Genomic DNA, 17,025 nt, shown 5'->3' with positions numbered 1-17,025 from the left:
GCAAACAAAGTCAAATTTTGGCAGTCTTAAAAAATTGGCCACGGTGTACACTTTTTTATATTTTGCGTTTGGTAATAACATTTTCCGTTTGTTTTCCCACTTTATTTTGAATTACGATTGTGTGAAACAGAAACCCAAAGACATGCATCGTTACTTTGTTCTGTGTTACTGAGACTTGTAAATTTATTTATGATTAGGACATTTCGAAGGCATGCACAAATGTGTTTGCTATTTCTCTTTAACAATGGCACACATCATTGGCGTTCCGTGAAAAATCGATGATACGATTAAAAAAGCAGAGAAATATTTGCGAGAATAGAATAAAATAGAATAGAATAGATTAACCTTTATTATCCACCGGATTGGACATTTATCTTCGGCACACTGAGAACAGTAATAATCATAATAAAATACATTAAAACAAGAATAAAAAATACTTGGGATAAAAAAAGAAATATATCATAAACACCATCTTAAGTGCAAGTCATGTAGTGGCTGTCCTGTCAGTCACTTTGCAGAATTTAGAATATTATTGGCATTGGGAAAAAGCTCCTATAGTTAGATTGTCGACGATTTGATCAAAAAATATCACATTAGTTTGTATGAGAAAATACCTACGACGCAAGTAATCGCCTTCATTAATAATAAGACCAACTGGTTTTGTTTTATTCCCGATTGTGCGTCTCGACGTTTACTTGTTGGAAGCGATGTTTTTATTTAGGGCGAAATATATAAAAAAAGAAACGATTAAATACATTCGCATTAGCTGTGTCATATTTGATAACATTGCAATTATTTAAATATGATTTTTTTGGGGGGCGCTAATAGGCGCGTGCGCGTCCTCTGCGACCCCCGATCACGTGGTTTCCCTTACGCTTTTTAATACAATTTAAAACAATACAAATAATTATTATTGAAATGTCAAAGCACGATTGATGGATTGTCATGTATGTACTTTGCTGTTTATTTCCAAATTCCTTTTTATTTTTGCACATTTGGCGCGTGCGTGTTATTGACTGTTGTTGGTAGCATTTAGGCTGCGCATGCATTCGGGGCAGTGTGGCGGGAGTGGCTCTCATACCATTGGTGGAAAAAGTTTGCCTGGCACCCAGCGCTCACTCCCGATTGGACGCCGGGAGTGGCCCCGCCTTCGGCTTGAGAAAAGTGCCTGTCCAGACGAACGGATCAATCGGAGGCGACTCGCCCAGCAAGCACTCCACCATGGCGGCCTGGGCAAGCTCCACACAGCGCTGCTGCTTCTCCGCCTTCTCCTTCTGAGTGCTGGATTACTTTTCGGGGCTTTTTTTCGTCTCTGTCGCCGCGCGCGGTGTGGACCCAGCGGCTGCTTCGCTTTGCTGCGCTCCCGACATGAGTGAGAGAAGGCGTTCGGCCGCCGCTCTGAGCTCGCGAGCCCACGCTTTCTCCGTGGAAGCCCTCATCGGCTCCAGCAAGAAGCGGAAGCTACGAGCAGCCGCCGCCGCAGCCGCAGCCGCCGCCAGCGTCTCCGGCGTCGGCTGGGACCACCACAAGGACGACGACGACGTCGACGACGACGACGACCTCCACTTGGACGACCCGGCGCACTGCCTGGACATGGACCCGGGTCAGTGCGCATGCTCGCCACACCACACTCTCTTTCTTTCCATCCTTCTTACTTTCTTTCTTTCGTTTTTTTTAGTTCGTCCTGTTTTTTTGTCAAACCATTGGCATGTGTAAAGACTATTTCAGCGGTGAGCAACGTTTGGACCGATCCGTGAAGGCAGAGCAGTTCGCGGCGCAAGCCCGCGAAAGGCGGAGGCGCGCGAGTCAAAGTGCACGTAAAAAACCATAACGGACGTTTTTTCGGTGTGTTTTGGGGATGTCGTTATGTAATCTCTATATCAATGACACCGTTTATAAGTCATTCTCACGTAGTTTAAATTTGTCTCGTGATTATTTGCATGAATTGTGGTGCCAAGCAACTAAAGTGGCAGCACACCCATGTCATCATGTTGTAATTTGGATTTCTTAAAATGGCAAAATGTCGCTTAAAGACGCCACCTTTCTATCATTTAAACGTAGTTTTAAATGACACAATTTAAAGAAATCTGTAGGATATTTTGTGAAATTTTAAAAAGTATGAAAGGAAAATGTTAAAAAACAAAAATGTATTTTAAAACGTTTTGGGTGCATATAATGGTCGGTTTTAGGGAGACTATTATGGTCGAACCGGTACGTGAAAGCGTCTCGGATCGCGCGTGTCTGAAAGTCACACAGACAACGTCAGCGCGCATGTCGTCCTTTGGGTTGATGTTTTCAACATGGGAGACTAATGTTTTTTGTTTTTTTTTTTTTGCCTGGCGGATGGACTCGAGGCATGTTGTCAAAGTGCACGCACACACACTCACACGCGCGATTCTATCGTAATTATGTCATAAATACATATTTAAATTATAGCCTTGGAGCATTGATTGAAATGAGACAACTTCGAATGCAGTTTTTCTAAATCACATAAATTCAAGTTTAAGGGCAAAAGAGTCGTTGAAATATTTTGTTCCAATGTGCAAAATAATCACGATAAATAATGTAAAAAAAAAAAGTATATATATTTTTATAGCCGGCTGCAAGATGTCCATATCATTTTGGGCAAAAATGTGAAGAAAATAAATTATTCTTCCAAAAAAATCTGCTTAAAATAACATCAGGTACAATTCAGGTTTCCGGGGAAGAAAGTATTCATATTTTGTGGATTAAAAAGATTAAAATAAAATAGATTGTAGACGGGGAGAAAATCGTTTTTTAAATATTTTTAAAGCTGCAAGTACAAATCAGATGACAGGGTCAAATAAGCCGACGTTATAAAGTGTTTTTGTAAAACAACGCACGAAAATATGCTTGTCAACCAATCTAAAAAACGAAACTATTTTACTAACATAACTGTTCTTATTGTTTTTATTATTGTTATTATTATTAATTAAATATTATTATTATTGGCAGTAGAGTCGACGTACTGCATGAACGTGATGCAAATGTTAAACCTTCAGCAAAATCTAGACCATGAACCAAAATGAAATGGATTTTTTTTTTAAATCTACTTAGTTTGTGCCTGACAAACGACATGAGGAATAAGACAGCCACGTGATTATTTCAATGACATTTTTAACATAATAAGTGTGCGTCATTTGACGTTGCAATGTGCTTTTGAAAGTTGTCACGTAGAAGTTGTGTTGCGGAGACAAGTTTATTCAGAAGCTGAAAAGAAAGAAAGAAAGAGCGCGAGAGACAGAGAGAAATTGGAAATGCGAGTTTTCCCTCCGTGCAGGCTTGCAGCGGCCAGCAGAGCCTCATAGCCGGCTTCCTTCACAAATTGCTCGGCCTCCTTCCTGAAAAAATAAATAAATAATTATAATTATAATAACATATATATGTGTGTGTATGTGTATATGTATGTATATATATATATGTATGTAGGGGTGTGTGTGTGCGTGTATATATGTCTTGTATTTTATATCTATAACTGCCAATCAGCATCAAAAACACTCTAGACAAAATGATTTGTTTCCACGCTCTCAATTCAAAATTAAGCACAAATTATTTTTGCACACTTTCTTCCATATTTTACTTGTGCTTTTACACTAAAGTGACGTGTGCCGGACGCCGCACGCGCACGAATCACACACTTGCACGCAAACACGCACAGCATACAGGAAGAGTTCCAACTTGTACCACAAAACTTAGATTGAGCCACAGAAATAAAATGGTGCCAAAAATCCCAACGTGTTTTTTTCGAATGAAAGGAAGGAATCACGATGTAATTCCGTGTTTGTCACTATTTCGCCAGGGAAAGCTTCAAGAAGGCAATGAAAACCTCAAAACTTTGACACGCAAACCCTCGATTAGCCCCACCGCCCAAGTGGACACATTTGCAAGAAAACCGATGAGAAAATGCAATCATGTAATACTGAGTTATGCCCCTCGAACCCCCCCCCCAAACCATCAAATTAGATTCGCCTCAAAAAGCTTTCGAGGTTGTTGTTGTTTGACAAAAACTCCAAAGAGAGAAAAGTTCAAAACTCGATCGGATAAGAAAAAGCAGTCCAAAACCTCTTGGCGCCAAACAGAACCCAAGAACTCAAAACCTCTTCAAGAAAAAGTTGTATTTTTCCGTGCTCGCTGCAAAACACTTTTGGTGGAGGCGAGGTGAGGACAACACCAAAATTTGCTCCTTGCAGCTCCTCCTACACGGGACCTTTTTGTACAAAAGGTCACCAATGTCACGTAAAAAAAAGGGCGTGGCCAATCAAAATACCTTCTGAGTCACCCCCCACAACTAATGAGGCGTGTGTGCGGGGGTGTGCGGGTGTGTGTGTGTGTGTTGTGTGTGTGTTTGTTGACATCTCCCCTTTTGACTCCACTTTTAGTTTTTTTCCTCCTCATGAGGACTTGCTGTCTTGTTCTCCTTTTTCCTCCCTGCTGATTAGAGACAACGTCATTCACCCCCCCCCTTCACCCCCCCCCCCCCCCCCATTTTCCTCCTCGTCTTCCTCCTCACTAAAAAATCCCGCTGGTCTTCCCGGACGCGGCCGTTGACGTCCTTTAGACGCCAATACCAACAACTTCTTGACGTTTTTTTTTTTTCTAGCGTCTTTTTCAGGCTTTTCATATTTTCACATGTTGGACCGATACAAGCTTGCACAAGGCGCAGTCGAAATAGTTGGACTTTATAGCTGTGACGTTACAAAAAAAAATCAATAAATCAAAAAAAAATAATAATAATCCACTTACTGCTCAATCTAAGCTTTCATTTATGCCTGTATTACTCTATCAAATGTTCTAAAATTGATATTATTATTATTTTATTAGTATTATTATTATTAGTAATAATGTCAATAATTAAACTTGACGTGCTTGAAAAAACGAGGGCAGACTCAGAATGAGCGCCAAAAAAAAACATCTCTCGAAATGAACTTGCATCTCTGATTTAGAAAATGTCGTCGTCATTTGTTGCGCAGTGTCATGAGGATGTCAGTCAGTTTTGTTTTTGAGTGTGCCCAATCAAGTGACCAGAGGGTGGAGAAAGTCAAAAAGAGGATACGCGATCAGAACACATGTCAATAAAAGGCTCCGATTTGTCAAGGTTGCGTCACGTGACGCAATTGGAGTGAATAAAACACGCGTTGTGCATTGGAAGAAACATGACAAATAAAGCAACAAACTCGTTTGGAACATTTCTTCGATTTTCAATCCGAACGGCATAAAAATGGAGAAACTTCGAGTTTCATTTCAAGGACGCTAGCAATTTTATTTTCTAATTGCATCAAGTCGAGTGTGGTGTCAATTATAATTAGTGAAGAACATTGGGGAAAAAAAGTTGTATTCGGGCAAAGATTTGGCCTCCTTTCAATATTTCATTTTTTTTTTAGGGGGTGGGGGGTGGGGGGGGTTGCAAGGTGCAGAGCATCTGGCAACGGGACCTACTGGAGGCCTTCGCTTGTTGTGGCAACTTTTGGATGTTCCCTCCCCAGTTTGCACGCGCCCCCTCCTTTGTTGTGCTCGCCATGTGCAAAATGTGCAAAATGTGCAACTGCTTGTTGTGCTCTTGCAGACTCCGAGGCGAGTCCAAACGGCTCGGACGGCTCCGATCTGGCCGACAGGTCGTCGTGCTCATTCAGCCAGCTGCCGACGGCTGCAACAGCGGCGGAGGAGCCCCCCCCGCTAGCGGCCCCCCCGCTGGCGGCCTCGTCGTCCTCTTCGCTGGCGGCGTCCATGGACGAGATCCACGTGGAACTGCAATGCGCCGACCTGTGGAAGAGATTCCACGACATTGGAACCGAGATGATCATCACCAAGGCCGGCAGGTACACGCGCACGCGCACGCGCACGCACAGGAGTCCTTTCTCCTCCTGCCTGTTAATGACAACAAATCATTTTCAAAATGGAATGTCAAATACATTCAAATGCATTTTTCATTTTCACTTCATACTTAATTATTGGTGGGATTTTAATCGGAATTTTGACTACTCAAACATAAAATATTCCTTCTTTTATTCGTTGTTTTTGTTCAATGTTCATTCTAACTCCTTGCTTGCTTTTTTTCATTCGACATTTTGCTCATTTTGATTTCGCCCATTTAGTTCGATTTGGCTCGTTTTTTAAAAACACTGTTTAAAAGTTAAAGATACGTTCTTTTAGTTTTTGATATGTAGTGTTTTGGATTTTTTTTTATTGCGGTTAGCTAATTCTAAGAAAATACTTTATTAAAATCATTTCAAAATACATGAATCATTACAGCTCTTTTCTAGCTTAATTTCTTTTTGTAGCCTTCATGTATTTTATTAACTTTTGAATGTGTAATATTGACTAGTTTGTTAATGTTCAAATGTGAATTTTGTTTCCTAAAATCACTCTTTTTTTTCCAAAGGGGCACAAATCTCGTTCTTAAACAAACAAATACAAAATAAATAAATGAATAAACTATCTTGTTTGTTCAATTGTGCATTTTGGATATTCATTTTTAAAAACGGCCTCACTGGGTGTGTATGTGAGAACACTTTTGCTTAAAACAACGCATTTGCACCCCCCTTTATATTATTATTATTATTTTCAAATATAAGATAAAAAAAAGAGCGAGAGGCGAGTGTGCATTGGTGGGAAAATGAGTAAATGATCGAACGATCAGCTTGGTATTAATGAAGTGCGAGATGACTAAATTTGCCTTAAGATATGATGATGTATTTGTGTCTCATTTGATTGTGACGGGATTTGAATTTTGTTTGAGCTTGGCGATGTTGAACCCTGCAAACTGCCGCAATGTGGAGGCGGCCACTTTATTAGGGACACCGGCGCAATGGCTCAGGACCGGAAGAGAAGAAAATCCTTTTCCCTTTTCACGGATTTCCTTCAAATGGGCCAAGCTCACAGCTGTTCCTAATAATTTGACCTTGCCCAAACATAGCATCGGGGTCCCGAATAAAGTGACCACCGAGTTGTGACTCCTTTCCGACTTTTCTATTCCCTTCATTAGCCTGCATTTACTTTTGCCTCGTGAAACATTTTACGATCGTTTTATGCCTTGCCATCTTTTTTTCCTTGTCACGATAAGGAGGAATCAGCACTTTTTTCTTTTCAATCCCGAAGCAAAACCGTAAAACAGCGGCACGTCGGCGTCCAGCCGCGATGACGTCACCGAGGAATTTTAATGAAGTGCGCGGCTCTCGTGAGATCATTTCGACATTTATTTACACTCGCTTTTATCACCTTGTGCTTCTTACTTTTCCTTTTCCGTTGAAAATGATACAAATAATATTTGGAATTGCGAAGTTTGATCCTGTTTGGCGTTAGAAAAAATGCGAGCAAATCACACGTTGTATTCTTTGATCGGGTGATGTCAAAACTAGTCAAAAATTGTTTGTTTCCGACTATTTCAAGCCACAAAGAGTCATGACTTAAGTATTTGGGGGAATTGCCGATTGTTGAGAGTAAATTGCAGTTCCCAATTTTACTTCTGTCCGGACAAAACACTGAAAGTGAAAAAACTGAGAACAGTGTCGCTTGAAATTAATGCTGCCAAAAAAACATCCACCCATTCAGAATGGTCGCTTGATTGATTGTTTTGTTTCGTTTTTACACTTTTTTTTATGATGTTGGTTGTCGACTGTTGACAGTGACTTGCTGTTGCGTTTTGTTTAACAAAACGTCAAAAAAGTCATGAAATGGGCGACAATAATTGCCCCTAAAATTATGCTGTAAAAAAAGGTCAAAACAATTCAGTGCTTAAACAGCCAGTTCAAGGCAAAAAAAAATGCTTCCCTTCCACTCCATGCAAATCCCAACTCTTTTTTTTTCTGAATACAGGTGATTGGGAATAAACCCCTGCTGCCTATTTCAGCAACTCCTCTTAAAAAAATGTCGCAGCCGGACTTTGCAAAAGTTGCAAATATTTCAAAGGGGTCCGTTCGTCTGTCCAGCACCCTCTTGGTGGGCAAATGGCCCAAATGGCTTGTGGTTTACTTTTTATTGTCTTTTGGGAGGCTCGCCGATTGTTGAGAGTCAATCACAGTTGGTGATTTTATCGTTGCTGAAACAAAATGCCAAAGGAAGTAAAAAAAAAATGGAGGACAACAATGCTGCGAAAACAAGTCAAAGAACTTGGCAGTGGCGAATATTTGGACCGTGGAAACGTCATCGCACGCACATCGTCGCCGATGAAATCCATATTCATCGCAATCCTGTGACAGCTCTCTGATTTTGCTGCGTCCGAACTTGTCTTGAGAGCTTGCTGATTTTTCTCGCCACCTCAGGAGGATGTTTCCCGCCATGCGAGTCAAGATCGCCGGCCTGGACCCGCACCAGCAGTACTACATCGCCATGGACATCGTGCCCGTGGACAACAAGAGATACCGGTGAGCTGCAACACTTGCTTGCAAATGCTGCACTTTGGAAAATTGTATGGAGAAGCATCAATAGTTTTGCTATTTGTTCTACTCTCCACTATGACATTTATAATTCAAAGTAATCGTAGCATTTTGACAAAATTTGAAAGCTGGCGCTCTGCTTAGCTTTCCAGGGCGACTTTGGTAAAGGTGCGACTCGATGATTTTGCCACGCATGCTAGCGCTAGCATTAGCAAGCCCGGGCAGATGAATGTCCGTTTGTGGCCAATTGTTAGCGGCTGGGCCGATCGCTGCCTTTCTCCCGTCCCGCCATTTGCTCGGCGGCGTGATGGATGGCTCCGGGAACTCGACGTGACGGACGCCTTTTGGCCCCATTGAAATGTATTCATCACATCCAGGCGGCCCGGCCAGAGCCGCCAAAATTCCCGCCGGCTGAGACAAACAACTCCGTGAGGACCCACAAAAAAAAAAACGGGACGAGTACATCACAGACATGCACGACGTTCAAGTCGTCCGATGTGTCCTGTCTGCTTTCATCTTTCGGCAATGATGGAACTTCATGACATTTATTTTTAGTTTTTTGCCTTATTAACGTTTAGACTGAGACTTTTCACATTTGTTAAGTGATGATGCCAAGTGAAATCTAAAAATGATTTTCGCCCCCCCCAAAAAAAGTGTCCCTGCTCCACAAACTGGACCGTATCATTTGTATTGGACCGCCAAAATATGGCAGTCGCGTCACTCAGCAATGAAAATTTGTCTAGATATGAGCAGAAGGTTAAAAAATTGGCATCACCCGATCGTTTGCTCAGTAACTACTCCGGTCCATCCATATTTACATTTTGAGAGTTGAAATTTGTGATGATTCTTAATGTTCGCTTGGCGCAACGTCATTGCCCATTTTGGACGTGCCAATTAGCTCATGGTGTCTTTTGACGTGTTTGCATGCGCAAAGTGCTCGTGTCATTATGAAGCAGCAACGCATGAACGTCTGCACAATTCATCTTTTATATGGAAATAGCTTTTGGAAGCAACACCTTGGTTTAAAGCGGAGTACGTTTATCGACACTCAATACTTGATCGCGCTCACATTAAGTTACGACAATTTGACAGGTTTTCTCTTTGCGATCTTATCTTGAATGCTTTGGTGGAAAAAGATCGTTGAATTCGGAAGTATTCGACATGTTTGGACGACGAAAATTTTACGCAACGTCGCACTTCTATTTTGTTTGCTGTTCACGTTTGACTCGGTCAAGCGATTGCGCTGTTCTGAATGGCGACAGAGCAGAACCACGGCAAAAATGTTGTTCGAATCGCTCAATGACTTTTCGACAGTAAACGTGGTGCCGTGCAAACGTGGCGTTGACAAAGGTCGCAATGACGCTCATCCGTCGATTTTTAATTGGAAGAGCGTTACAAAAAAAAATCAAGATGAGTCAGCGTCTTTGCCCAAAACCTCACTGACATTTTTGTTGCTTTTTAATACCAACAATTCAAAGTGTTGACAGTCATGAAACTATTTGCAGAAGTTGGTGACATCTCAAATTTGTGTAATCTGACGGAGTATTTATAGTTGGCTTCGTATTTCGGAGAACACATACATAGGCTAGCTGCGCAACCGCATTAAAAAAAAACTACGTTTTTTATCATCGCCAAAGAAGCCTCAATGGAAAAATGCCGAAGAGATTTAAGACTTTTTAAAAAATACTTTTAAATACTTTGTGAAAATGCACAAAGGGCGTCAACGTGAGTGCCGGAACAACGCACACGTGGCACATGTGCGCCCTCTGGTGGTTCAAATGGTTTGAAGCAGGACAAAAGTAGCAACGGTTGGGAACCAGATAGGAAAATGTTACAATTACAGAAAATACTTTATTTCATCAAATTCATTGAAATCATTCGAATGTTTACAATTTAATTGGATTGTGTTTTTTAAAATCAAAGAAATGTTTTGTTTTGCACACTTGAGTAAATCAATCACATCAAATAAAAAACAAACAACTAAATTATTTAAATAATTGTAGAAATGAATAAATGTGTAAATAAGTTAAATACAACGATGTGTAAACAGATAAAATGTTGATCAGCAAAACATTCAATTTTTTTTTTTATTTCATCAACGTTTAATGAAGTGGTGCAGTTATGTAAAAAATAAAATGTTAACGCTACAGTCATGTCAGTCATTGAAGAAGGAGTAAAGTATTTCAATTTTCAATTTGTTTTGGCCCATTTCCACGTTTCCTGGTCACCAAAAGGCCCATTTGTACTTTTCATATTTTTCCGCATGTGCAATAAAAACGGCAGGAAGCTGTGAAAGCATTTGGAAGGAAAAACAAGCGTCTGTTTACACTTAACGCTAATGGCTAATAAGTTGCGCGTGCGTGCTAGCGGGCCAGAACAAACAAACGTGAAATTAGTCGAGCCTGGCTCGAGGCCGGTGTCACGTCGAATCCAAATCATCTCGACAAATGATGACGATTCAAAACATCTTTGAAAGCGTGCACGTCGATGACTCGCAATCGTCTCACTTGTCGCCATTCGCAAACGGACGCAACCTATTACAGATTGAGAATCACAAAATTGCCGCTCAAGTCAGCGCTCTGTCATTTCGTGTTCATGAAATGAGCGATGAGCATCAAGAAATGTCAGCATGGGATGTTTTGTGATTGGACTTGAAAGTTTGAATTGTGACGCCCCCCCCCCCTCAAACGGACTCCTTCGTTTTCACGGCAATTATTCTTGAGGCCAACGTTCCCGCGCGGATGTTGATGAATATTTCTTTCTTTTTTTTCCCGGGCAGGTACGTGTACCACAGCTCCAAGTGGATGGTGGCGGGCAACGCCGACTCGCCGGTGCCGCCGCGGGTCTACATCCACCCGGACTCGCTGGCGTCGGGCGACACGTGGATGCGGCAGGTGGTCAGCTTCGACAAGCTCAAGCTCACCAACAACGAGCTGGACGACCAAGGACACGTAAGCGCTCTTTTTTTCCCGTTTTGTTTTCACGTCGTCGTCATTTCAGCGCGTCCAAAGAATTCCGTCGACGTTGATGTTGAATGACCGGACTCGATAGTTTTTTTTTTCCTTCGCACGGACGCGGACGGCGCCTTTTGCTACCTTGACGTCGCGATTGGCCGCTTGCGCCTCGCCGGGCAGCGCGTCGGCACCGCCACCTGTCGCTTCTGGCGTCGGCTTCACAGCCTTTTGCCGCTCGTCCAGCTGCCACATGAAAGGACAAACGTCGCTCGGGAGCCTTAAGCGCCTTTGAGTGCGAACAAGGACGAGCGCTCGTCCTCTGGCTGATCTCGCGCTCGCTACATGTGCGGCAAACATGTCGCGAGCGTCGAGCTCGGCTGCCACTCCGGTCGCTCAAACTCCAAAAATCCCAAAATATTTGTTGCCTTCATGATTCGGAGAGTTGTCTGGATTTCCCTCGCCTCCTCGGTTGTTTTGCGTGTGAAAATGTTTTTGAGTTGAGCTCCATTTTTGAGGCGGTCGCCAGAATTCAAATGGCTCGCTTGCGTTTTTCCCGCAGATCATCCTGCACTCGATGCACAAGTACCAACCTCGCGTTCACGTCATCCGCAAAGACTTCAGCAGCGAGCTGTCGCCCAACAAGACGGTGCCGTCCGGCGAGGGCGTCAAGACCTTCAGCTTTCCCGAGACCGTCTTCACCACCGTCACCGCCTACCAGAACCAGCAGGTGCCGTACCCAAACATCACGCCCGTCCCGCCCGTTTTGAGGCCCATGTCTACCCATCGGGGATTTTCTCTGCAGATCACCCGACTAAAGATCGACCGCAACCCCTTCGCCAAAGGTTTTCGGGACTCTGGCAGAAACAGGTGCGTTCGTCTGTTTTGTGCTGTTGGACACAAGCGTGACCTTTAACATCTGGCACTCACTTCTTCTCCAACCGTTGCTGTCCCAGAACGTTTTGACACTCATTGCTGGATTGGGAGATGCTGTGTGAAAAGTTGAGGCGGAAATCGAGGAGCAACTCGTTTGACTTCACAGCCGTCGTTGCGTCCGACGACGATTTGATTGCGTGCGGCCGAAATGGAACAACGACCATTTGGGACGACGTGTGAGACGCTCCCTTCTTCTGTTGCGAGCCACTGAAAAGAAACTCTTGTTGCGTGAAAGGCAAGAGTGAAAACCCGAATGTTACACATGGCACCTGAGACTCCGCCCCTTTTGTGTCGAAAGCGTTCATCATGATCCGACCGCGTCGTCCAATTGTTTGATTGCGGAATGTGTGAATTGGTTTTGTGTAGGGTGTCCAGCTTTTCTCGTGCGGCTTTTGTCTTGAAAGTCATTGTTGCCGGGCAACCGCTTTCGCGCGCTGAGCTGATCGTGCGAAAGGAAGTGGAAATGTCGGACCGTGGTATAAAGTTTGAAGGTGCTGTGCCGCAAGTTGTTTGACGTCGCAGCGGATGCGGACGGCTCCGATTGGAGGACGTCTTGTCTCCGTGTGAAAGGGTGTTGCGCAAAGCTTGAACAACTAAAACTCTGTGGCCTCATTTTGCTCCTCCCACCACCCGATGACGCCGCGTCTCCGCGTGGAAAGGGAACGAGAATGAAAACCTTCACAACCTTTGTCGATTGCGTTGCGCTCGCCGACGTCGCCGAGTCATCCCCAATGCGGAATGCCGTGTTGCCGCGTGAACGGAGATAAGCGTTCCGCTTCACACTCTGAGCAACCCTCGCGTCGTGTTGAAGCAACACGGAGACGTGGCTTCTGTTTGTGAGCAGCGCGGTTCAAAGGTCAACCCAATCCTCTTTGATGAGCTCATAATTGTAAGAAAAGTCACAACTGTGCTGATTGTTGGCTTCTGTTGTTGCGTGGTGACATCATACCTTCCTTTTCTGTCTTGCCTTGAATGAGCATGTCGGAGGAATGGGGGGGGGCGACATGAAAGCAGCCCCCCTCATCTGGTCCGCATTATTAGCAGCGCTTTTTAAACAATAGACTTTGTGATTTATGGCCGAGTGTTAAAAGGCAAAACGGCAACACATGAGAAGATAACGCCGACTTCACGCTCGCTCGCAGAAAACGATCCAACCAGATCGCGTCTTGGGCTCGTCTCAAGTACTTTTTGAAACACCAAACATTTCAACCCGACCCCAAGAAAGATGCACCATAAAACTTCACAAGTGACAAATTTTGGACAGCAAATTTCCAATTTCTTTTACTGCATTTCCAAAGAAGTGACATCAAGAAATTTTGCGAGGAATTAATGCACCACGAGCAACTTTAGTGGATATATTTGGTGCAAAGCCAAAACATTCCACAAGGAGCGTTTCGGTCAAAAAAACCAACCAAATTCCATACCTTCATCCATGCGGCATCTCAAATAACGTTCCCAACTTGTAGCCGCATGCGAGCATTCTCGGAGCCGCTCGCCCTCGCCAGAGTCACGGCGGGCACGCTGGCGCTTTTCCTCGCCGTCTTCGGGCGTCACATTCAAGTTGCTTTGTAAGCTTTTGACTCGCCACTCGCGTTTCGTCTTTGCGTGTGAGCGCCGCGCCTCTGACGTCCGTCACGAGGCCAATTAGCATCGGTGCTAACGTGCCGCCGCAGCGGTGCGGGAAGTGTCCGTCTCCAAAGAAGCCGAGTGGCGCGCGTTCGTGTCTGGCAGATTTATGTGCGCCGTAAAACGCTGCCTCCCTCTTTAACGGCTCCGCTTTCCCGCGAGCGGGACTTTTGCTTTCTCCCGACGCGCTGGACGCTTCCGCTGGTTGTAGCTCATCTTTTCAATCGCTTTTCCTTTACGGGCTACATTTCCTCTCCAGTTTCCTCGCATGACAACCAACTTGATTTAGGCCAGGCGGGCGGCCGAGAGCCCGCTCGCCTTCGCCTCAGCCGAGGAGTCGGCCGCCGAGCGGACGCTTTTGCTTTTTGTCTTTTCGCTCCTCCATGACTCGCGGCGGCTCATTAGCGTCGCGACCTCAACTCACGATTATGATGTTTTTGATTAGTTGACAAAAAAAAGAAGAAAACAACTTTTTGCTTTTCATTTCCCACTTTTTACTGCACTTCCAATCGACGGTGTCGAAAATCCACACCTGATTCCGTTCCTGGTTTGGTCAAGAACACGTCAGGACATTGTTTTCCAAAGTAAAAGCAAATTTGCTTTTCACGGACGGAAATCTGAAAACATTTTCTGGCGAAGGACTGAAATGAAGTCGGCGTGTGATTCGGCATATTTGAGGAGGACTTTGACGGAAATGAGAAAGACGCTCGCTGTTCGGTGCGCGTTGCTCCCAAAGTGGCCGAGAAAACTTCAATCGAAAGTTGGAGCGCAGATGAAGTGCAACCGATGTGAGAGTGGATGTTAAATGTGATGGGTTTAAAAAAAAATCTGAAAGAGCAGTTGACGTCTCCATAGCAACATGCGGACGCGGTCGTCTGATTGGACCAAAGAAATCAAAGAAGAAATGAAGACGCGACTTGATCAACGGCCCGATGAACTTTGGAGCCGCTCGACTTGACTTCACATCAGAGTGACGGGGAAAATGTTTTGGGCTAGCTTATTCGCATTAGCATTAGTATTAGCATTAGCCATGCATTGCTTGATATTTTGCCTGGTGTGTGTTGCGGCTCAGGACGGGCCTGGAGGCCATCATGGAGACGTACGCGTTTTGGAGGCCGCCGGTGAGGACGCTCACCTTTGAAGACTTCACCAACATGCAGAAGCAGCAAGGTCAGTCCACACCTTTGACACCTTTTTTTTTTTTTCTTCCCTTTTTTGGTTCATCGTGTCATTGCGACCAAAGTCTACAATTGGCACGATGCACAGACAAATGGAATCTTTTGCCACCGTTTTGGTGGCAAATTAGCGAAAAAAATAATCAACATTCTTCATTCGTCACATCCTCATTTCGAACAGCGACGTGTGGCGTTTTGTGTGCGTTCAGGCGGCAGCACGGGCACGTCCCCGACCACGTCCAGCGCGGGCACGCCGTCCCCCTCCGGAGCCGCCCACCTCCTGTCCCCGTCCTGCTCGCCGCCCGCCTTTCACCTGGCGCCCAACACCTTCAACGTGGGCTGCCGGGAGAGCCAGCTGTGCAACCTGGGCCTGTCCGAGTACCCGGCGTGCGCCCGCAGCAACATGGCGGCGCTGCAGGGCTACGGCGGCCTGGCTGACGGCTCCTACGGACGCCTCCAGGGGGCGGGCGGGGGCGTGGCCTCCGCCCAGCCCACCGAGTCCTTCCTGCCGCAGAGGACTTCCTCCTTGATCGGCATGCAGGGTGGCGTTTCCGGCGGTGGCGGCAAAATGGACGCCTACGGCGGACAGCTGGGCTCCTTCCCCACCTCGCAGTTGCAGTACGTGATGCAGGCGGGCGCCGGCGGGTCTGCCGGCGCCTCGGCCGCCGCCCCCTCCGGATCCTCCCCGTCCTCGGCTCACGTGTTCGGCGGGGGCCACCACCACGTGCAGCAGGGTTCCTACAACGCCTTCTCTCTGCACAACCCCTACAACTTGTACGGATACAACTTTCCCGCCTCGCCCCGCCTGGCCGCCAGCCCCGAGAAGCCGCAGGGGGGGTTGCTGTGCTCCTCTGCCCCGGCCGGCGCCTTCGCCGAGCGCCAGTACCTGTCCAATGGCAACATGGACGGCGTGCACATGATCGGCAACGGCGGCGGCGGCGGACAGCAGCAGGGCGCCGCCCCCTGCGACGGCCGCCAGTATGCCGCCCCCTCCCAGATGTCCATGCACATGGTGTAGAGATGCGGGCCGGGGCGACGCCCCCTTGTTCTGACACAAATTCGGAACATGTGAATTTCGGGGTAACCTTTTAAAAAAAGGATCGGAGCTCGCGAATGCGCCCCCTCTTCTTAAAAACGTTCTTACTACTATTTAAATTTATTTCCCAGGCGGCACGGGCAGCAGAGATGGCGAGGAGTGGCGGGGACAGCGACAGGGTCGTGGGCGCTTTTAGGTTTGATGCTTCAGGTGGTGTGGGCGGCAGAGGTGGAGGTCGGGGGGGGGGCGGGGACGTTGGCAAGGGGATTTGGTGTCGTTCAATATTCTCGCCGCCCTTTGCATTGCGAGATGCTCCAAAAGTCAGAAGATGAGGAAAATATTTTGGCTGGGACGTCGACACGACAGACTGAAACCTGCTCACACCATTTCAGAGCGCATTATGTCTTTTAGCATTCGTGGAGATCTAAATATGGTTGGATTTATATATGTAGATGGCAAATGCAATCACTAAGCTTAAACGTGTGAATTTATCAGCAATAGCAAAGCCGAATTGCTCAGGTGTGTGTTTTGTGGTATTTAAGTGCTGAGCAGTCCAATGGTTGTTCTACAAATGTGTGACATAGCAAAAAAGAATGAAGTCTTTGTTTTTGTGCAAATGTAAATAAAAAAAAAAAAAAGGTGCCAAGCACGTCAAAAAGCTCAATAAACATTTTAATTCCCGTCCGTGTTTGAATGCTTTCATTTTCTTGAGCAATGTGGCTAAACTCGAGTTGTGAGAGCCGCCAACTTTAATGCGAGCAAAAAAGATTTTCACGTGCGCCCGTTTGACACATTTGATGCGGTGTCGCGACGTAGGTTGCCACGGTCGCTCATGTTGTGCGCGCGTAGTCATGTTTTGTTCTGTCACGTTTTCGCCTTTCTCCGTTCTCGGGAATGCGGTCATCGAA

At 45.5% G+C, this 17,025-nt stretch overlaps 1 protein-coding gene across 1 annotated transcript; it reads left to right on the top strand.

The window, feature by feature from the left end:
* The first annotated feature begins 1,124 nt into the window (after positions 1–1,124).
* tbx15 (T-box transcription factor 15) lies at positions 1,125–16,797 on the top strand. Its single transcript, XM_088315813.1, has 8 exons — positions 1,125–1,603; positions 5,585–5,837; positions 8,280–8,381; positions 11,173–11,344; positions 11,907–12,074; positions 12,150–12,214; positions 14,979–15,076; positions 15,291–16,797. Exons 1-8 carry the CDS (start codon positions 1,369–1,371, stop codon positions 16,097–16,099), a joined length of 1,902 nt encoding a protein of 633 aa, XP_088171939.1. The 5' UTR covers positions 1,125–1,368; the 3' UTR covers positions 16,100–16,797.
* The last annotated feature ends 228 nt before the right edge of the window (positions 16,798–17,025 follow it).

The sequence above is a fragment of the Idiotropiscis lumnitzeri genome, chromosome 14 (assembly GCF_059441095.1).
Source record: "Idiotropiscis lumnitzeri isolate Australia: NSW breed Sydney's pygmy pipehorse chromosome 14, RoL_Ilum_1.0, whole genome shotgun sequence".
NCBI classification, from domain to species: Eukaryota; Metazoa; Chordata; class Actinopteri; order Syngnathiformes; family Syngnathidae; genus Idiotropiscis; species Idiotropiscis lumnitzeri.
The sequence above is the reverse complement of the archived record's forward strand: the minus strand, read 5'-3'. Positions and strand labels throughout refer to the sequence as shown.

Coding starts and splice junctions, on each gene's coding strand:
- tbx15 (XM_088315813.1), top strand. CDS start 1,369: ATGAGTGAGAGAAGGCGTTCGGCCGCCGCTCTGAGCTCGCGAGCCCAC. Junction 1,604..5,584: donor CTGCCTGGACATGGACCCGG/GTCAGTGCGCAT, acceptor GTGCTCTTGCAG/ACTCCGAGGCGAGTCCAAAC. Junction 15,077..15,290: donor CAACATGCAGAAGCAGCAAG/GTCAGTCCACAC, acceptor GTGTGCGTTCAG/GCGGCAGCACGGGCACGTCC.